This window comes from Talpa occidentalis, unplaced genomic scaffold (assembly GCF_014898055.3).
Source record: "Talpa occidentalis isolate TD23 unplaced genomic scaffold, MPIMG_talOcc4v2.1 talOcc4.8, whole genome shotgun sequence".
NCBI classification, from domain to species: domain Eukaryota; kingdom Metazoa; phylum Chordata; class Mammalia; order Eulipotyphla; family Talpidae; genus Talpa; species Talpa occidentalis.
In genome coordinates, this window is record NW_023605194.1 from 29,494,107 (window position 1) to 29,516,425 (window position 22,319).

The 22,319-nt window shown below is 41.9% G+C and overlaps 1 protein-coding gene across 3 annotated transcripts; it reads left to right on the top strand.

The window, feature by feature from the left end:
* The first annotated feature begins 683 nt into the window (after nt 1-683).
* On the top strand, nt 684-19,982 carry NCOA4 (nuclear receptor coactivator 4). Of its 3 annotated transcripts, none has more exons than XM_037496110.2 (10): nt 684-820; nt 11,646-11,800; nt 13,240-13,380; nt 13,568-13,656; nt 13,967-14,075; nt 15,087-15,176; nt 15,691-15,837; nt 17,990-19,009; nt 19,395-19,535; nt 19,944-19,982. In XM_037496110.2, exons 2-10 carry the CDS (start codon nt 11,660-11,662, stop codon nt 19,947-19,949), a joined length of 1,884 nt encoding a protein of 627 aa, XP_037352007.1. In that variant the 5' UTR covers nt 684-820; nt 11,646-11,659; the 3' UTR covers nt 19,950-19,982. The 3 variants fall into 3 exon arrangements, with proteins under 3 accessions (XP_037352007.1, XP_037352009.1, XP_037352008.1); XM_037496112.2 differs by having other exon boundaries at nt 15,694-15,837; XM_037496111.2 differs by lacking the exon at nt 684-820 and adding an exon at nt 6,737-6,882.
* Nucleotides 19,983-22,319: the final 2,337 nt, after the last annotated feature.

Here is a 22,319-nt window from a genome sequence, read left to right on the forward strand (position 1 = left end):
CTTTGGCCTGGGGTGGGGGTGGAGTCCACAAAGCCTGTATGGAATTAGCTTTAGGACATCCTTTCCCCCTAACACAACCATAACCACCATCATCCATATCCAGAGCTTTCCATCATCCCAGACTAAAACCCTCTACCCTTAAACAATAATCCCCTTCCGCAAGCCTAAGGCAACCAACATTTTCTTTTCTTTCTAAACATTTGACACCTACTCTTTAGTGTCTTCTGACATTTATTTTTGTTAGGGGGAAAAGGATGCCCTAAAGCTAATTCCATACAGGCTTTGTGGACTCCACCCCCACCCCAGGTCAAAGCCAAAGACACTGGGAACTCCAAATCCCATCACCACCAAAGGGAAGGTGGCTGGGACCTGAGGGTGGGGGTAAGCAGCCAGGTTGGTATAAGGCAGATATCGGGGCTGCCCTATAACATTTTCACCTGTAGGTTAAGATTAGATAACTGCGAGAACATTTGGTACGAGAGAAACACTTAGGAGAGTCGTCAACACTGGGTTTGTCTTCAACGATTGTTTGCCTCATTTTACGCGATTTAAGGCGGAAGGGCGAAAGGACACTGACCTGGGCCCTGGAAAAAGTGTGCGCCTGCGCACTGCGCCTGCGCACTGCGCCCACTAGAGGACAGACAAGGACTCTGGGCGGCCCCGAGCAGACATCTCGCGAGACTGTCAGACGCGTGGCGTGAGGAGTGGGAGGCAGGTTGTGCTCTCGCGAGTACTCTGCCTTCGGCCGTTGGCTTGTGTCCGGCCGTTTAGCTGCCCACTGGACGTCCCCTCGGATCTCCCGGAGCGGCGCTCGGAGCGGGTAAGACCCGGAATGGGGGCGGATGGGCGCCCCTTCCTCACCGTTCCCGCGGCGAGCTGGGCTGGGGATCCGGGGCCGTTTGCCTGGTCCTGTCTGGCCGGCCTTTCTCTCGACATACCTGGCCCGGGGCTACCTCCACCTGCCTGGCCCCTGGCCGCGGCCTGCCCTCGTCTTCCAGACCCTCGACCCTCGCGGCCCGGCGGCCGCCTTCTCCTGTCCCTCTGCCCTTCTGCCCCGGCCTGTCCTTTTCTCTGGGTCCTTCGACACGCGCGCCCTGGGGCCACCTCTTCCTTCCCGTCCATCTTCCCCGGCCCCCGCGTGACGGCCCCGAGTTTCTGCTCGCTCTGGCCAGGGCTTCTTAGGTCGAGGAGGGGCCCGATTCCCCGAAAGGACCCAGGGTATATCCGGTCCCGGCCTGCTGGGTGGGACCGCGAAGGTGGTTTTTTCCTGCGGTGGCTGTGCCCACACTGCATGCCTTACTGTCTCGTGTAATTCTCCCAGCAACCCCGAAAGAGAGAGCTCGGGTGTGTCCTTTTTACAGATGAGAAGGGGGAGGCTTGTTCATGCCTTGATTGGTTGCGCAACTATGTCTTCAGTACCTCTGTGTTGAGTGTGTTGAAGATACAGCAATGAAAACAAGAAGGGCAAAGTTCTTTCGTGCAACTAAATTGTTGTGGTGGGACAACAATAATCACACACCTGGTCTTAGTACTACTGTGTGCCGGAACATGGGATGATGCCATCAAGAAAGGCAGAATTCAGTGCCGTGGTCTGCCCTACCCCAAGAACAAGGCTTTATTTACCATGCTACTTTGATTTGTTTTCTAATCAGGTTAAGTAAGGGTCACCATAGCATAAATGTCTTTTGCACAGATTTAGTTGTCCATCACCCACTGGGTAATTTAGAAATATGGTTGTCAGGACTCTTGGGTTACTTCCTGGGGTGGTGATAGGGCAGATAATCATAGTTGGCACATTTCGGTGGGTCCTAGTGTGGTATCATTGAACTTAAATCATTAGACCTCTTTAAAATGGTTTCTGTATGTTAGATTGTGGTAAGTACTATTGAGAAAAAAGTATGTTAAGAGGGAGTGTGTGGAGGGAGTTACTTTATTTTTTGAAAAAAAATTTTTAAGATTTATTTATTTATACAAGATCGGGGGTGCAGACCAGATGCATGGGAGAGTGAGAGGATTCACTAGAGACAGAGCCAGGAACAGAACAGGCAGACCTACGAAATACACTGCTGAGGGGAGCTGCGGGCGAGACAGTAGAGGTCTGCTTAGCCATGTGGGATTCTCCTAGGCTGGCTGGGATGGAACCCGCGCTACAGAGGCTGCAGACAGCCTCACAGTGCAGCACCCAACCATTGCGCCACCAGGGAGGCCCTGGAGGGAGTTACTTTAATAGAATACTGATGAATGATGGCCTCACTGAGAAGGTGAACTTTGATCCGACACTGTGGAAGTGAGGAGTGGGCATGAAGAGGTCTGCAGGAAAAGTGCAAAGGCCCTGAGCAGAAGCATTCTTGCTTTGCTAGAGGAGCAAAGGCCTTTGTGACTGAACTGAGGAAGCCAAGAGGAGAAGAGGAAGGGAGAAGTGAGAAGTGGAGGTTTTTCAGAAATGGAGAGAGATGATGTTGACTTACTAAATTGATGAACTACATAATAAGATATCTTCTTTTATTATATCCTGATCTCTCAACTAAAGGTGATGAAAATAACTAATACCTATGTAGTTCTTACTACATCAGTCACTGTTATAAGTGTATTAATCTTTGACTCTTTCCAAAAATTTATACTCACTCTCAAAGAACAAAGGCTATCACTATGTAGGCTATACAATGGGGTATGCTACTGGTTTCGGGAACACTTTTTTTTTTTTAAAGATTTATTTATTTAATTAATTTATACAAGCACTGGGTACAGTCAGAAGCACGGGAGGGTGAGAGGATTCACCAGAGCCAGAGCGGGGAACAAACAGGCAGACTGATGTACACTGCTGAGGGGAGCAGCGGGTGGCAGGAGAGGTTTGAGTGCCATGTGGGACCCTCGCCGTGGGCCAGGGATCTAACCGGCAGCTTCGCAGCCCAGTGCTCAACTGCTGCGCCACCAGGGGAGGCCCGGGAACACTTTTTGAGGCATTACTATAAACAGTGACTTCAGTGTCTATTCAGTTAGGTTACAAGTGTAAGGTCGCTTTAATGAGGGACCAACCGAAATTGTATGTATTAGATTAAGTTCAATTTCATGAAGGAACTCTAGAGATCCATGACATTTTTATTATTCCTCCTGCTACTTTTTAGTCCTCTTTAAAAATTGCTCACATTTTTCATTTTGGTTTTGTTTATATTAAAGGTATGTCTAAATATATTGTTTTAATATAGAACACAGGAAAAATGTGGCTGGCCTAGGCTGATGTTGAGATCAAGTTTGCCACTTTTACTCTGGCCAGTAGCTTTAATAGTTTTTCTCTGCATGTCAGAAGAACTACAATATAGCCCTTCTCAGTATGTCATCTTTGCTTAATAAATCTTTATAGTCACAAATTTTGAAACTTTCCATCTAGTCTAAATATCTCAAACTGTGGCATGTCATTTATACTCTTTAAATTAGACAGATTTACTGGCACGCCAACAAAATAGTAATTTTGAGGGTACTATTTTTACTTAGAACGTGAATGATTCTTCTCTCTTCCTTAGCCATTTGGTCCAGGTCATCATCCTGGCTTTGCTTGACTTGATTATGCAGTGAAATGAAGATGTTCCTTTTGGGGCCTAGGAGTGTGTTTGGAAGCCCTTTAAAGGGCACTCCTATTCAGCATTACCTACAAATGTGACAGTTCAGTTCAGTGAAGGAGTAAAAACTGAAACAATAGGTTAATAGGTTTTTTCCCTTGTCAGTTTGGGCATAGATAGGAAGTTGAGTCTTTAATACTTGGACATTTACACATTTCAGAAGAACATAATCTCAGCTGTTATTTTGAGTTTTATTTGGCGTCATTGTTATTCCCTCAGGCTTTAAAGGAAGGAAAATATCACTTGTTTACTTCTGTGGGGAAAACCACAAAATGTTTGTCTATAAAATCAGGACAAGATGGTATTATTATCGTGATGATAGGTAAAATAACATGTTTCTCTATCCTTGACCATAGATAGTACGGCAAGAAGTTTCAAGGGATCCGCCCTAATTCTGAAAGTCTACCAGACTTTTGTGATGTCAGCTGGAATTTTTGTAGTACTGCAAAATCTGAGGGGGAAAAAAAAAATCCAGAGTTAGCTGTAAACAGAGTTAATGTTTCCCCTTTCACTCCCAAATCTGCTGATGTTTGTGTATCTGTTTAGCTGGAAAGACACTATCTCACTGCCCATCCTGGAACAATGGCTTCAGTGATAGTATCTATTTTGTCTTGTTTGAAGGAAAACTAAAGGCAATAGTTATGCTAGAAACATTTTCAGCTCTGAACACCAACTTGAATTAATGTGGGCCTTAGTGGGACATCAAATTGATTATGTTTAAAGCAGAACTATATCCTTCCTGTGACTGGTCTGAACTTGAGCACTTGTTTGTCACTTATCAATTCATTTTTCCGTTCATTCACATCTATCAAACTCTGTGGAGTTTATGACTACAATAGTACACAACTTCAGGGACACCATTCTCTTTATGTCAATTCAAGTGGAGCACATAGAATGTGAAAATACCAGTGCCAAAATTAGGGTGTACCAAGTGAGATGTAGTCCCTTTTGTGTACTCAACTCAGAAGGCATTCATGTAACAATAAGGGTAGCATGTGTTACCTGTGTCATGCTGGAATCCTGTACAGATTACAGTGGCCCAGAGGAAACAGCAACTACCTCTTATTGGTCAAAATTAAGGTGTGGAGTGCTTGGTCAGGAAAGGCCTCGCAGACATGGCCTGGTGACTTGAGCATAGTTGAAAAAAATGGATTGGCGGTTGAAAGGGAAGGGGCTAGCATTGCTGGGACAAACCAAATTGGAGGTGAACTAGCTTGGACTATGCGTGGATAGCTGTGTGGGGACTGCTCTAGGGGGACTGCAGGAAGGTCAGACTGAAGCCAGAAAATAGAGAACTTCATTGCCTTTATAAAAAAATTTGGACTTTATGCTGTGGACAAATGGGGTACTATTGGAGAGTTATAATTTATGCTCTCTTTAGGTGAGGTGATGGAGGAATAGATGGTTCTCTTGTTTTGAAACATTGTAAAGATCTTGAAGCATACCAAAGGTAAAATGTTCTGAGAAATGATGCTTTAGAGTGGAAACATTTTATACAGACAGTAGGGAGGTCTGCAAAGGGGGTCTGAATGCAGAATTCTTCTAGATATATATGATTCCCCTCTTCCAGTCTTTTTGTGTTTATGTAATATTTAATCATTTTTTTGTAGTAACAACTAAAGCTAGCATAGGTTAACAAACACTGTCAGTAATTGTGTGTTGAAGTATTGTCAGGATCTTTTAGATAGGAATAGAAAACATTGGTTATGTTGGTGATTACCAACAACATATTTCACAGCATTACATTGTGACTGTTTTATAGAGGCGTATAAGAGAGGTGAATTTTCTTGACATTAGTTATACAGTATTTTAATAGAATTACTTCTTTCTAGTCATTGACTTAGAGTACAAAGGGCCAACAAATTTTAACTTTCACTCTTCAGAGGTATATCTAGGTACTGTTATTCAGGTATTTTGAGCCTGGAAAACTTGTTTTCTCATTATTTTTGGTAGTGAGTGTGTGAAATGAGATCCTAGAAACAATGACAGATGAAGCAGACACCTGCATAAACTGTTCAGCTAAAATTTGAGGGATGCCTAAAGGTTGAGGGCTTTGTGGCTTTGCTTTACTATTACTATTTACAGAGAGAAAAAGCTTCATGTGCATAGGCCAGAGCAGCTGTTTTACATTTAAAAAAAGATGGAAAGGAAATGATGTCTAGATTTTGTGTTTTGATCTGATTGGATATGCAGACTATAAGGACTAATTTTGGAGAAAAGAACACCAAACTAGCAATACCATGAACATGATAATCATCAGACAGGTAGTTCATACTATGTGTCAGACATTGTCCTAAATACTTTACATATATTTCACATAATTCTCATCGAGTTGGGTCCATTATTACCATCCCCATTTTATAGATGGGGAAACTAAATAAAGCACAAGTTGGCTAAGTGACTAGCCCAACATTACACAACATCTAAGTGGTCGAACCAGGTTTTGTACTCTAATCTAGCTCCTGAGTCCATCCTCTGAACTATGCTGAATTACTGCTCAGTTCACTGTGGCGCCACCTACATACCAGTCGACTTTTGTTGACTGAAAGCATCCATGAGTGTTAAAGGCAACACTGACTGAGACCTTGTGTATGTGTGTGTGTGAGAAAGAGACACACACACACACACACAGAAGCACACAGTGACACACACACGGGATAACTGGTATGTCACAGACATAAGATGTCTGAGAGCCTGAAACAGAAGTCCAGAATTAGTCCAGCTGGGCTAACAGTGGTAATCGCATGGTGGGGGCGGGGGGAGAGTGATAAACTATTGGCTTACAATATTTCAATAATAACTTGGTACCTCCTAATTGTTCCCAAGTTTGTTATTTCGCTGTAGTGATTAGCAGTAAAATCCTTAAATCATAGATGTCTTGACCATTTGGGGCGCAGAGAGGTGGACATCCACCAATCGCTGGAGCAGGTGGGCAGAGGAGAGGTGGACAGAGGAAAGGCTGGCGAGGAGCCCCCTGCGCGCCCATCCGACATTAAGCCGGGGCTGTTTGGGAGACGGGGAACTGGGGCTTCCTGGAGTACCTTTGAGGGCGGTGTAGTGGGAGGACCCTCTGTCCCCGCCCCTCCCCACCCCGCCCCTAGCGCTGAAGAGCTAGCTCTTGCCGCTGGTACGCACCGCCTGACACTCGGGTGGGGCAGGGTGCGGTTTGGCCTGAGGGCTCGGGAACTTTCAGCGTCAGCTCCTGGAGGAAGCAACCTCTTGCTTGCGGAGCAGCAGCCTACGAGGCGGAGAGCTGGCCTGCGAGGTCTGTCCGATAACCATAGGGTCCACCGGTAACCCCCGGGACTGTTTCGCTTTGCCGGGCAGGCCAGGGGCCTTGCTGGCTCATCGTCGCGCATGCGTGCTGAGCGGTGACTGGCCAGCTCAGAAACCTAGGGGTGCGCCTCCGGTGGCTGTGACTTCCAGGAAAGGACAGGAGATCGAGGCTTCGTGGGGCGATTGCGCTCTTCGAAAGTGTATTTGAGGAACCTGGGAAGTCGTACGCGTCTCTTACTTTTGAACTAGAAAAGTCTTGGCATTATATGGCAGAATTTTGTGGTCAATTTTCGGCTAGTGCCTTGGAGGTTGGCTGGCATTGATTTCGCGTCATTACATTTGTAGCGTTAGATCCAAGAGCAGTAAACTCTAACGTGTTAAGCAATCTTAAAATATGCTCTCTTGAATTTATTGCCTAATTCTTTTAAAGTCTGTTAAGGCACCGTTAAATGCGTAATTTAAAAAAAAAATTACGGAGAATCAGATCCTCAATTTCAGAAACTACTAGGATTGTTATATAAAAAGCAACCTTTCATTTTTTAAACTGACAATAAGAACGTGTGAAATAAAGAAGAAATAATCTCAATGTAAAATTGAATGCAGAATATTAGCTTTGTAATTTCTTCCTGAAAATGTGTACAGATGGTGTAATACACGTATGACAGAAGAACATGCTGATCAGAGGGAGAGAATCCAGTAACAGCGGCAGCATTAAGGAATACAATGTGCAGGGGCTGTTAGGTGCTTATAGGCAGATAATGTCTCACATTATCGATACTGTAATCCTTATCAGCTTCATTGCCTCTGTTTTTCCAGAGGAGATTGATGCCCAGAGAAGTTAAGTAACTACCTGTGTGTCTCAAACTTGCAGATAAAGCTGGAATTCTGGTTTGTTAGACCCCAGAGTAATCTAACTTTTGTGCTTACTCCACTGGTTCTCAAACCCAAAACAAATGGTGAATTGTTGAAAATGGCAATATAAGGTAGTTACTTCATGTAAGTCTCTTTGGATATAATAAATAGTTCATAAAACTGATGCAAGCTATTTTACCTTGTGATTGGAGGTCACCCACATTAGTAGATACTGATTTCAATTCTGAGACCTTCCTCCTTACCTCATTATAAGAGGGCAAGCCTTTGCACAGTTACATTTTTCGGATCTGGGCTATGGAAATTGTATCTTTTTTTTTTTTTAAAGATTTATTTATTTATTTATACAAGCACTGGGTACAGTCAGAAGCGTGGGAGGGTGAGAGAATTCACCAGAGCCAGAGCGAGGAGCAGAACAGGCAGAAGGACCAAAGTACACTGCTGAGGGGAGCAGCGGGCGGCAGGAGAGGTCTGCGCGCCATGTGGGACCCTCCTCCGGTGGCCGGGGAGCAGCCAGGGATTGAACCGGCGCTGCAGAGGCTGCGGGCAGCTTTGAAACCCAGCGCTCAACCGCTGCGCCACCGGGGAGGCCCTGGAAATTGTATCTTGACTGTTCCAGAGAGAGGAGGAAGGGCCAGATCAAGAGCATCAAAGGAACAAGTATCATGGGTTTGGCCATAAAGAAATGGAACAGGTTGTCTTAGTGGCTGACACATGGGTTCTAAAGGTCCTTATCTCTTAATAAGGTGAATGTTTTGAGAGAGAATTCATTTTAATTTGACAAAAATATAATAAATATGTGGGGAGAAATCAGTTTTGTAACTTTCAAATCTCCTCCCTTCTGCCTGTAGCTGATAAGAGGAAAATCCAATTTGTGTGCTTTTGCCTTATTATGCTCCTATTAGACACTTGTGATTGAATCATGAAAAGTAATTTTTTGCCTCTAGTAAAAATCAGCCAGTGCTATATATATTTGGATTTGTCTCCGGTCTGATCTAGAGCTCATTTTTTTTTTTTCTATAGAGGCATGTTATTTATTTATTTGTTTGTTTGTTTGTTTTGTTTATACATGCACTGGGTACAGTCAGAAGCTTGGGAGGGTGAGAGAATTCGCGGGAGGGTGAGAGAATTCACCAGAGCCAGAGCGGGGAGCACAGCAGGCAGAAGGACAGAAGTACACTGCTGAGGGGAGCAGCGGGCGGCAGGAGAGGTCTGCGCGCCATGTGGGACTCTCCTCCAGTGGCCGGGGAGCAGCCGAGGATCGAACCGGCGCCGCATAGGCCGCGGGCAGCTTCGCAACCCAGCGCTCAACCGCTGTGCCACCGGGGAGGCCCCGCGGGCAGCTTCGCAACCCAGCGCTCAACCGCTGTGCCACCGGGGAGGCCCCAGAGCTCATTTTTTTTTGACACCATGAAACAATATTAATTTAATTGATTAAATTTTACACTGTGCCAGGCAGACATCTTGGCATTCCACAAAAATGGTAAGGAACTAAGGATGGGAAATTTAGCACAGATGAGGAAGGCTGGTTAATACATTTGAAAGAAAACAAAACATGCCTTGCATGTAACAAATTTCTGAATTTACATAATCAAAGTGAAGCAACTTACTGTGAAGTTACTCAAGCTCTTCCAACAGGAGCCAACATTTCACTAGTGTTAATAGAGGTATTTTTCATATCCCTACAGTGTAAATTGTATACAAATGCCTTTGCTTAAAACAGAATAGCTAATAGTGTGAAAAAAAAAGGTAGCAAACTAAGCTGCAGCTTTGTGTTTTGAAGTTTGGAAAAAATTTCTCCAGGGATTCCCATCAAATCTAATTAAGGAAAGTTCTTTTTTAGAGTTCAGTATGAGGAAAAGACTGAAGTAAACGAGAAGTTGGAAAGTTTCCTGAACCTTTCAATTTCTTATAGGAACTTGGTAGTTCCTAAATGTGAGTCTTCTGCTGAGAAAGTTGATTGCACTTCTTCCTCCTCTTTTATTATTTCTGAAGGTGGGGTTCATGCTACTGTTGTCCCTTTTCAGCTTGTAGCTAGTCATCTAGCCCTGAACCTATTCTTGTAGATGGAGTTGAGGCCAAATTTTGCTTTGTCTCAGATGACCAACCATTTGGAGGACTCTATACTTGGTAGATTGTTGTTCAGCCAAAAGCTGGCTTCTCTAAGTGATTACCTTCAGAACTGCTGGGAAATTCTTTCATATATTGCCTTAAATGTCATCTGTTATTCTCCCTTCCCTTTGGCTTATTCTAAACAAGTCTACTATTTGACATGTTGCCAAATATTTGAGAATAGTAATCATGTCCTCCCAGAGACTTATCTAGACTAAACAGCTTCCTTTTGCTGGAGAAATGATCATTTTTTTTCCCCAAAGATTTATTTATGCATGCAAGAGTGGGGGTACAGGCCAGAGATGTGGGGGAGTGAGGGGATTCACCAGAGAAGAGAGTGGGGAACAGAACAGGCAGACTGACTGAAATACACTGCTGAGGGGAGCAGCGGGCGAGTCAGGAGAGGTCTGCTGTGCCATGTGGGTTGCTCCCTGGTGGGCTGGGGATTGAACTCGTGCTGCAGAGACTGTGGATTGCTTCATAGTGTGGTACTTAACCTCTTGCACCACCAGGGAGGCCCTGATCATGGTTTTGAGAGTTTTCATATGCCTTTTTTTTAAGGGCATTTACAGAATGGTTTCAGTTTGTATCCTTTGAGTACTTTGTTAAAAAATAATCTTATGATTTAGTTTTGTTATGCTTCATTAAAACCCATACTCATTTTTGCACAAGTGTTACTACCCTCTAACATTACATTGAGTGGTCAGTTTAGTGAAACTATCCAAAAAGGAAATAACTTTGGTGTCACAGGACTTATGAACCCAGATTGGGCTACAGTGATCACTGCTTTCTTTTTCTAATGTTTGTAAGAAACTGCTCTGATTCTAGAGGTATCTAGAAAAGACACCAAACTATTCTTCTAATGGCTTCTGTTAAGCTTTACTTCTTTGCTTTTTCACTACTCCGTCCCAGTCTCATACCATTAAATCATTTGTTATGTGCTGTTCTTTGCACTTTTATTTCTTATTTCTCATAACCTAAGCTTTCCTGTCTTGCTCACTGCTCCCCTCAGCAGTGTGTTTCAGTCAGTCTGCCTGTTCTGCTCCCCACTCTGTCTCTGGTAAATCATTTGACCCCCCGCACCTCTGGCCTATGCTCCAGCTCTTGTGTATATAAATAAATAAAAAAAAATCTTTAAAAACCCCCAAAATCTAAGCTTAATAGAGAACTCTCTATAGTTACTGTACCAACTTCTGTAAGTACCTCCCTTATATCAGAATTCTAGGAAAATATTTTGTGGGTTTACATTCTTGAGGGCTTAATAGCTATGAAGTCATTCCTAAGTTTTTACTATGTTTAAAAAAGTCCACCTAGAGGGCTTCCCCGGTGGCGCAGCGGTTGTGCGCTGGGTTGCGAAGCTGCCCGCAGCCTCTGCAGCACCGGTTCTATCCCCGGCTGCTCCCCGGCCACCAGAGGAGGGTCCCACATGGCGCGCAGACCTCTCCTGCCGTCCGCTGCTCCCTTCAGCAGTGTGCTTGGGTCCTTCTGCCTGCTCTGCTCCCCACTCTGGCTCGGTGAATTCTCTCACCCTCCTGCGCTTCTGACTGTACCCAGTGCTTGTACAAATAAATAAATAAATCTTTAAAAAAAAAAAAAAGTCCACCTAGAAAAGAAAAAAATTAAAAATTTCATCCTTTCAATAAATTCAAATTAATGCCAGATCTGAACAATGTACTAAGCTCTTGATCAAATTATTAGTTTTCGGTTTCTTTTCAAGGGAATTATGGATCCTTCTAGTCCTTTTTTAACTTTTTTTTTTTTCTTTTAAAGGAACAGTGAACAGAATGAGCACCTCACAGGACCAGAGTGGCTGCTCCAGTAATAGAGAACCCCTATTGAGGTGTTGTGATGCAAGGAGGGACTTGGAACTTGCTATTGGTGGAGTTCTCCGGGCTGAACAGCAAATTAAAGATAACTTGCGAGAGGTATGACATATACTTTACTTTTCTCTTGTATAAATTCTTAGCATAGGTTGTTAGAGCATGGCCAAGGCTTGGCCTCTCAGTACCAACCAAAAAGTTTCACTCATGCTTGCATGACTGCATGGAATGTTGGTCCCTTTGATTCCAAAGGGGAACATAAAACAGATGTTAGAATAGTGTGGAAAACCTTATGCCACTTTAGAGAAATCCGTTCACTTTGCAGTTTTTGTTGTACTTCTCTATGGCCTCTGTGCCTAGGCACTGTAGTTAGTAAAATTGTGAAGTGGATGACAGTGCGCTGGTCCAGTGTGTCCTCTCGATACATAAAGGATGGCAGTTCAGCACGCATGTCCCTTACCATCTTTTAAGTTGGTTCTACAAATAACTATCTGTAGAGTAAGCCAGAATTAAATTTATTTTCCTCTGACCTGATGTTTTCCTTTGGCCTAAATGTGTTTTTATGGTGTCTTATGTGAATTTTTATGGGTAATTCATGGATTTTTTCCTTAGAATTTTTATGTTTATCATCCTTTTGAATAGTATTTTCTTTTCTTTTTTTTTTTTTTTTAAAGATTTATTTATTTATTTATACAAGCACTAGGTATAGTCAGAAGCGCGGGAGGGTGAGAGAATTTACCAGAGCCAGAGCGGGGAGCAGAGCAGGCAGAAGGACCGAAGTACACTGCTGAGGGGAGCAGCGGGCGGCAGGAGAGGTCTAGCGCGCCATGTGGGACCCTCCTCCGGTGGGCGGGGAGCAGCCAGGGATCGAACCGGTGCTGCAGAGGCTGCAGGCAGCTTCGCAACCCAGTGCTCAACCGCTGCGCCACCATGGAGGCCCTTGAATAGTATTTTCTACAAACATTTAGTTTATAACTTAAACTTCCTACCCTCAAGGCTTTCTAGTTGTGGATTTGTAGTGATACATCTCTTTATTAAATTAGTCTACTGTACACGATTGCTTAGATATGTAATGAGAAAAGAGAAAAAGACTAGCTATTAAGCTAATAGTCTGTCTTACTCCTCTAATACATTTGTAAAACTGTTGATTTTCAAATTATGAGGAAAACTGAGGAGTACCAGTATCATGAAATACATCCTTGTATTTTCTCCTGATTACTTTAGGACACCCTAAACAAACCTGATCCCCTTAGGAAGAGAGTTCTTGAAAGAGGATTTTAGATCTTAGATATACCTTTATGGTCCAAGTTCTTAATCTGTGATCATGGAGCTTTGGTAGATTCATGGGAAGACTTTGGGACACTAAACCCTGAAATTATAGGCAAACTTCTGAGAATATGCATTTTATGGGGAAATCCTCCATAGCTGTCATTGGATAAGCAAAAGGACTTGTGACCTTCAAAAATTGAGAGACCTTCCTGTTCTAGGGGAACACTGGTCTTTAGGCTTATAACACTAGTGAAGCTAATACATATGTTTCCTAGGTCAAAGCTCAGATTCACAGCTGCATAAGTCGTCACCTGGAATGCCTTAGAAGCCGTGAGGTGTGGCTGTTTGAACAGGTAGATCTCATCTATCAGCTTAAAGAGGAGACCCTTCAGCAGCAGGCCCAACAGCTCTACTGGGTATGGTGACTATAGTTGATTTGAATGTGGTTTTTGGTTTTGAGAGAATATCTTTCCTATAATGAAGCATTTATATAGATCAGCTAAAAGTTTAATAATAAGTGCTGTTTGCTGTATGTTACCTTTGGTACGCTTATTGCTTATAGTATCACTGTGGCTTAGATGGTTTCATTTTTTTTTTTTGTAGTTACTGGGCCAGTTCAATTGTCTTATTCATCAGCTGGAGTGCACCCAAAACAAAGATCTAGCCAATCAAGTCTCAGTATGTCTGGAGAGGTAAAGACCTTTTTTGCTTGTCTTGACTTTTGGCTCTTTGACTATGGTTTATTTAAAAATCTCAGATTTGTAACTCATTGCATGTGTTGGATTAACTTGTGTTGGATTTGCTAACTTCTCTGTTCCTATGATAAGATTGTCCTGCTTTATATATTTACTGTACCTGCTGATGCATGATTAGGTCATCTGCCTTTGGTTGAGTTTTTCAGAAAGCGACAATTATTTCAGGTTATTCACAGTTTGACACTTCTTTTGGATGAAGTTGAAAATCATACTCCTTTAACCACGTGTTGTTTATTTTTTCCCTTAGATTGGGCAGTTTGACCCTCAAACCTGAAGATTCAACTGTCCTGGTCTTTGAAGCAGATACAACTGCTCTGCGCCAGGCCATCACCACATTTGGGTCCCTTAAAACCATTGTGAGTAATCTTGATCTCAAATGGTTCATTGTGCACTTCTCTGGTTTATGGTCTCATAGGTGATCTTAAAAACATCACATATGACTTTTTAGTGACTTACTGGTAATTTGGTAAGCTTCAAAAATTTCATGTTCTGATTAAGTTGCTAGAGCATTAACTAGGCTAGTTCTAGAAGTGTGGTATTAACTTAGTGATAGTCTCTAGAATTTATCTTGTATCTCTTTAAAAACCTTTGGCATATTTCTTTTTTTTTAAATGGAGCTGGATGATATTTTTTTTTTTTTATAAGATTTATTTATTTATACAAGCACTGGGTACAGTCAGAAGCACGGGAGGGTGAGAGAATTCACCAGAGCCAGAGCAGGGAGCAGAGCAGGCAGAAGGACCGAAGTACACTGCTGAGGGGAGCAGCGGGCGGCAGGAGAGGTCTGCGCGCCATGTGGGACCCTCGTCCGGTGGCCGGGGAGCAGCCAGGGATGGAACCAGCGCTGCAGAGGCTGCGGGCAGTTTCGCAACCCAGCGCTCAACCGCTGCGCCACCGGGAGGCCCCTTTGGCATATTTCTTAATAAATTTGTGGTTTGAGTGTTCTTTAACTTAGATAACCAAATATAGTTTTATTTGGATCTTAACAGTAGTGATGGTACCAATTCTGATGAAAGCTTATTATATGATGATAATTTTGTAGCTGATAGAGAACTCTCAGATTTGATATCTATTTTCTACGTTTTTGAATTTACCTACCCCTTCCACAGAAGTGTTACTGTTCATATATTTGATAGTCATTCACTGTCTATCAGGGGTTATCTTTGTTGTAACTTGGTTATGAATATGTTGAGGTGAGCCCAGCATCTTAGTGTGAAGAATAAGGTCATTGCACTTAGTGTGAAGAATATTCTGTTGAAATGGTAATGTTTTGCTTAATACTTTTGAAAATGTAGAAATTACAGTTTTCACGGTTTTGGTATGAAAGCATAATGTTGCTAATGCAATTAATTTGACTTTTTTTATAGCAAATTCCTGAGCACCTGATGGTTCATGGTAGTTCATCAAATATTGGGCCTTTCATGGAGAAAAGAGCTTATAGCCCATTGACAGAGCAGGTAAAATGTCATTTTGTTTCTGGTAACAGTGTTTTTGTTTGACTTATATTACTTAAGTATTTTAACTAAATCATTTTTGGGGGGGCTACCTTTGTAAAAAGGCACCATAGTTAATGAGTTAGTTTATGCAATTAAGTACTTCTCTTGAGACCGAATGCCAGAAATTTAAAGGTTTTATAAGTTTTGAATAAGAGAGAAATTGTTACAGGAAATTATCATTAGCTCTATGATTGGGTTGGTTCTCTCTTGGGGATCCTCCTCTACAATTCACAGAGATGATTTACTTCTAAATGCAATGTGAACATAGGATCTAAGGCATTTAAGTGGGGAAGAACCCTGGAGGTCAGTTATACTCTGTATTATAATTGTGAAAATGAAGGCTTGGGAAAGTCAAGTGACTTGTGCAGGGGCAGTGACAAGCCAAGATTAGAGAGCTTGGGTTGCCTGTTTTTCGGGTGAAGTTTCTACTGCATTTGACATTGACTTGTTAAGCAGCATGGTGTTATATGATTAGCAGAAGTCAGCATCCAGCACCACCACTGTCCCTCTCAGTGAATGGCTCCTTGGAGGCAAATCTGCCAGTTATCGTCAGGCTCCCTACATACCCAGCACCAATCTGCAGGACTGGCTCACACAAAAGCAGATCCCAGAGAATAATCAGGTGTGTTGCTGACTTTATTGTTTCTGGGAGTAGAGTTACTAACCAAGTTTTTAGGTTTTAGTTCTAGTCTGGAAACATTTTTAATAACTTTTTTTTTTTTTTTAAGATTTATTTCTTTATTTATGCAAGCACTGGGTACAGTCAGAAGCGCGGGAGGGTGAGAGAATTCACCAGAGCCAGAGCGGGGATCAGAGCAGGCAGAAGGACCGAAGTACACTGCTGAGGGGAGCAGCGGGCGGCAGGAGAGGTCTGTGCACCATGTGGGACCCTCCTCCGGTGGCCGGGGAGCAGCCGGGGATCGAACCGGCGCTTGCAGAGGCTGCGGGCAGCTTCGCAACCCAGCGCTCAACCGCTGCGCCACTGGGGAGGCCCCATTTTTAATAACTTTCTAACAGTGGTGACAGCTCTTCATTATATATACAAAATTTAGAAAACATAAAACTATATAAAGAAAACAGATCCATTAATCACAATAGTCAGCAACAACCACTGTAACATTTATTTCATTTTTTCTACATATATATATACTTAAAAGGCTGTAATAAAGAAAAGCTTGATAGCTGACTATAGAACTGAAGCACCAAAGAGGGAGGGGTAAGAGGAGAGGCAGGAACAAAGAGGGAAGAAGGCACAATGGTCTGTGGTAGTGGAACATGGGTGAGTGGGTGGTGGGTACACTATGGTGATATTACCTGAAGGGCGGTAATACCCAGTATTACCTCAATTAAAAAAAAAAACTTAGTCCTGGGCCTCCCCGGTGGCACAGCGGTTAAGCGCTGGGTTACGAAGCTGCCCGCGGCCTCTGCGGCGCCAGTTCGATCCCCGGCTGCTCCCTGGCCACCGGAGGAGGGTCCCACATGGCGCGCAGACCTCTCCTGCCGCCCGCTGTTCCCCTCAGTAGCGTATTTCGGTCCTTCTGCCTGCTCTGCTCCCCACTCTGGCTCTGGTGAATTCTCTCACCTCCCGCGCTTCTGACTGTACCCAGTGCATGTATAAACAAAACAAACAAACAAACAAACAAATAAATAAATAAATAAAACATGCCTCTATTTAAAAAAAAAAAAAAAAACTAAAAAAATACTAAAACTATTAGTCCTGTTAGCAGGACTAACCTAATCTAATAGAGCATGAGTATATTTTTCTACCATTTAATTTCTTACATAAAACTCTTAATAATATGTAATATATCATTAGCTGGCTAAAACATTCAGGAGCTTGTTACTTTTTTTTTTTTTAAATTAATTTATTTATTTATACAAGCACTGGGTACAGTCAGAAGCACGGGAGGGTGAGAGAATTCACCGAGACAGAGCGGGGAGCAGAGCAGGCAGAAGGACCGAAGTACACTGCTGAGGGGAGCAGCGGGCAGCAGGAGAGGTCTGCACGCCATGTGGGACTCTCCTCCGGTGGCCGGGGAGCAGCCGGGGATTGAACCGGTGCTGCAGAGGCTGCGGGCAGCCTCGCAACCCAGCGCTCAACCGCTGAGCCACCGGGGAGGCCCCAGGAGCTAGTTACTTATGTACAGTTCCTCAGGACTAAATTCCTAGTAATTGCATTTCTAGATTACAAATCTACATATCCTTTAAGGCTTGTAATCATATTGTCAATTTAGCTTTACTAAAAGTTGATACCAATTTATATTCCCACCAATAGAGTATTGAGAGTACCTGCCTCCCTGCAACTTCTCTAATAGTGGTAGTCATTTTCAGGGTTTTTTTCCCCTCTGATTTTGACATGAAATAACAATTTCTTTTATTATGAAGTCCTTTGATTATTAAGAAGGTTGAGTTTGTTTGATTTTTTCATGTTTATTGCCTTTGATGACTTGCCTAATCATAGTCTTTGCTCATTTTGGTCTTTATTCATATGGGCATATTATGTAGAATTACTAATTTCTTTTCTATCAAATATGCTACATATGCTTTCTCCTGGTTTGCCTGTTTTCCGGGTTTTTAAAAACTGCAGCAATTAAAATTGTTCATGTAGTAAAAAATTATTATCTCAGCAGAGAAATCCCTTATCTTTTGGCTTTGTATGTATAAATTTAGAAACATTGAATAGTGCAGTAAATATGCAAATAGAACTTTTATCATTGACTCCCCAAAGTAGTCATAGTATTCCGGCAAACCAGTATCTTGTACTTTTTGTGTAGACTTCTGCCAGAGCCTGCAATTTCTTCAGTAATGCTTGGGGCAACCTAAAGGGCTTGGAAAACTGGCTTCTCAAGAATCAGCAACAAGAAGTTCCTGAAAAATCAAGTCACCAAAAGCATAACAGCTATTCTACTACCAGTTCTTGCTCTGTTGAAATTGAAAAGGTTGAAGATCTAGACCTTTTGGATCAAGATGAGATCGACCTTTCTGACTGGTTGGTGACTCCTCAGGAATACCATGATCTGGAGAAGCTTGGGAGTGGCAACTGCGGAACTAATGAGAAGTTTAAGTCCTTGTTCCAGGTGTTCCAGGAGTCCTATAGTGTGAATGATTGGCTCATCAAACCTGATTCCTGTACCAATTGTAGGGGCAATCAGCCCAAAGGTGTGGAGATTGAAAACCTGGGCAATCTGAAGTGCCTAAATGACCACTTGGAGGCCAAGAAACCCTTGTCCACTCCTAGCACAATTGCTGAGGTTTGGCTTGTCCAGAACCATCAGGACCCATATAAAGTAGAGGAGGTATGCAAAGCCAATGAGCCCTGTACAAGCTTTGCAGAGTGTGTGTGTGATGAAAATTGTGAGAAGGAAGCGCTGTGTAAATGGCTTCTGAAGAAAGAAGGAAAGGATAAAAATGGTATGCCTGTGGAACCAAAACCTGAGTATGAGAAGCGTAGAGATTCCCTGAATATGTGGCTCTGTCCTTCCAGAAGAGAGTCAACAGAAGAAATCAAGGCACCAAAGACAGCGGCTCCTTCAAGAATTACAGATTCCTTCCAAGTCATAAGGAACAGTCCCTTGTCTGCATGGCTTATCGGGCCCTCATGCAAAGGAGGACATCCCAAGGAAGTGCCTAGTGCTGAAGCATCTAGTGCTGCCAAACAAAAGCTTATGAGCCCTGTGGCCACTTCTTGGTGTCCCTTGAACACAGCCGACTGGGTCTTGCCAGGAAAGAAAACTGGAAACCTCAATCAGTTATCCTCAGGAGAAGATAAGTGGCTACTTCGAAAGGCAGCCAAGGTGAGCACAGACATCAAAATAGCTGTTTGGAAACATATTTAGTCAATTTTTACTTCCTTAATCCCAGGAAGATGGGTGAGATCCTTAAATGTGTTAAGTGTTAAATTTGGCTGAAGTAGTATTAGTGCCAAGTTAACAAATGATTTATGTTTAGACTGAGATTTTTGTGCATTTTTCCACATCTCCAGCCCCCATTCTGCCAAAAAGAAAAGGCATTGCCTATTTTGTTGCTATTTGTGGAAAGATAAAATAATTGTCACCTTTGCTTTTGATTATTAGAGAGAATCGCCAGTATTTATTCTTTATAGACACTACCATACTTGGAAGCTGAGTTAAGTGACTTTTAAGCTGTCATGTAGGAACCCACCTTTTTCTCTTCTTGCAGGAAGTATTACTTAATTCACCCCTACAGGAGGAACATAACTTTCCCCCAGACCATTACGGTCTCCCCGCAGTTTGTGACCTCTTTGCCTGTATGCAGCTTAAACTTGATAAAGAAAAGTGGTTGTATCGAACTCCTCTGCAGGTGGGTACTTGTCACTAATGTAATTGTTAGATTTCAGCTGCTTATGTTTTGTCTTACATATGAATTCATACTTGTGCCCATTTAACTGTATTCATATTAATGGTGTTTATATTAGGCAAGTGAGGGTAGGAGTTAGATCATGATTTCATATAACTCACTTGAACTTCCTTTATGAAGATGACAGATCTATCGGGAAATTTTTAGTCGTGTGGATTAGTTTGTGGGTTCTTTGATTGTAGGATTACATTTATCTGAAGGGTGTGATCCTATACCTCTTACTTATATACAGTGTTGTAAACCAGTGTGTTACCACAATAAAAACAAAAAATGAGTGAGCTTTAACGTGGGGGGTAGTTTTCTTTTGTTCTATAGTGAAGTGACTTTGTATTTGTGGGCTTTTCTTTACAGATGTGAAGGGATGGAGTACTAGTCAAGCAACTTTCCTGCAAAGTATCACACATCCATGAGCCAAGTGACTGCAGCTTCTCAAATCATTGTTTCTGGATCTGACCAATCAGTTTAGTTCCCTTTCTGCTTAATTTTGATCTAGCGAAGAGAAAATAGCCATCAAAATATGAGTTACTGTGTACAAGAAAAAGGCTGTTTGTTGATGCTGATGTGAATAAGTTCCTTCTTACAGAAGTATTAATTCACCCCTACCACTGAAACACAGCATCTTGGTGGGTAGGTCTTTTTCATAGGCCTCCATGGCTCCTTAGATTGGTTATTACATTAAAACTAGTTTTAAAAATGAAATTGTTCTATCAGGTGTGTTTATGTATTACAGTTAATAAACCATCCCTAACCTTTTGATTCCTCTTCTTTAGATGCTTCCCTTACTGTGGGTTTTCATCATTAGCTTAAGAAATTCTTCTTTTTTTTTTTGGTTGTTGTTACCAAAATGGGTATTAACAGTGGCAATTTTTGACACAATTACAAAACACAGCAGATTCTTTATTACTACCTTTTGAAAGAATTTCAGCTACTGTAAATTTTGTCTTTCTCAGTGTGTTCTTTTAAAAGGGCCTTGTATTGCTTCAAGACTGTATTTTTAGGGTAGTCCTAGCCTCTTTGAAAATCTTTTGAACCTACAGGTGAAAGAGCCCCGTGCCACTCAAAGAGCGAGAGGCAAGAAGTGTTGGACTTTGTAGTATTTATGGTATTACATCTTTAAGTATGGTATTCGTGCTTGAAATACTATTTTAGGGTTATTGGTGCATCCTGTGTAAATGGAAGCTGAGCTTGACACCTGGTGCTTTTAACTTGGGAAAAAAATGAAATGTTCTTTCACTGCAAGCATCCCATATTCTGTACCTCTAAAAGTTTAATGCAGTGACATTTTGGTGAACAGGCCGTTAGAACACTTACTTGTGCCTTGGGAGTGTTTATTGAAGCTTTATGAAAACTTGGTGTTTTCCCACTATTCTATAAGTCATTCTTTAAGTTTCTCTGTAGGAGAAACGGGACTTAAAATGTTTTAATTTTCTCTAAGATGGGATATCCTAGTTACTTCCCAGGCTTTTAAATTAGTAAGCCACAAAACTTGTCTACAGGTTACTGGAAAATCTTTCAAAGTTTGTGAAGTGGTCAAAGCACTTTCGGGGGAAAACTTCAGTCCCATTGTCATATACAGCTTCATTAGAATTCTTTGAACCACAGCTGAAAAGAGCCTTATTTTTTAGTCTCCCCAGACATTATTTAGAATTTTAATAATAAAGGTGGTGGGTAAAATGGAAACTAGATTTTTGTTGATTACTATGTAGTATATACATACGTTGAAGTATACACCCGAAACTTACACAATGTTGTAAACCAATGTAACCTCAAAACAAAACAAACTTAAGGAGCCTTTCCATTATCTTAGGTTGCAAGAAAATTTGTAGTTTTTTTGAGGTTTAAGTGTATTCTTAAATTTATGTTAATCACTATGCTAGTATATAAGATGTTCTTTTGCATTGATGTATTTTCTACCTTCCTCCATTAAAAGCATAACAGCCATAATTGTCATGTGCATTTATAAAACTACCTTGTCACAAAATGTACTATCACATTACATAAAAGTGAACATTTGTTAATATAGCTGAAACAACCTGAATATATAAAAATTGTTGTCACTTAAATGTGTCAAATGAATGAATGAATCTTGAGTTAGCAAAGAATAGTTATATTATTATAAATTTACATTTTCTCCCCCTACAAACTCTTAATTTCTGTTGCTGACGAAATATATCAACGCCATAGGATTCCTGCTAAGGTTCAGTGCTTTACTGTCAAATTCCTTATTAGATGCACTTAAGAATGCCCTACTTTATTTTTCCCCATCATAAACCACCAGTTGAATCATGTATGAATTATGTAACCTGCAGGGCAGTTGTATTTTCATTTCATAAATGAGAAACATAATAATTTGTTCTTTTCCTGAATCAAATTCATAATTTGCTCTTATTTCCTTAAGCTTCCCAAGGCCACCCTGAAAATCTTTACAGCTCTGTTTCATCTCTTTCTCTGATTATCCCAACTAAGGAGATGACTTAATGTGCACAGAATTATGATTGCTGGACACAGTTCTTAGCACACTGAAGTTTAATGGTTAATCTGAACAGTGTTGAGGTTCAGTGTCAACTCTTGGAAAAAAAATCTTACCCTAGCTATTAGTCACCAGAAGCTAATTTCAACACAAACATGAAAACCTGTTTTAGCTCAGTTGAGATAGAAAAATGCCAAAAATAACTTACTTTAAATCCAGAAAGACACTTTTAAACAGAGACACCCACTGTGTTGATG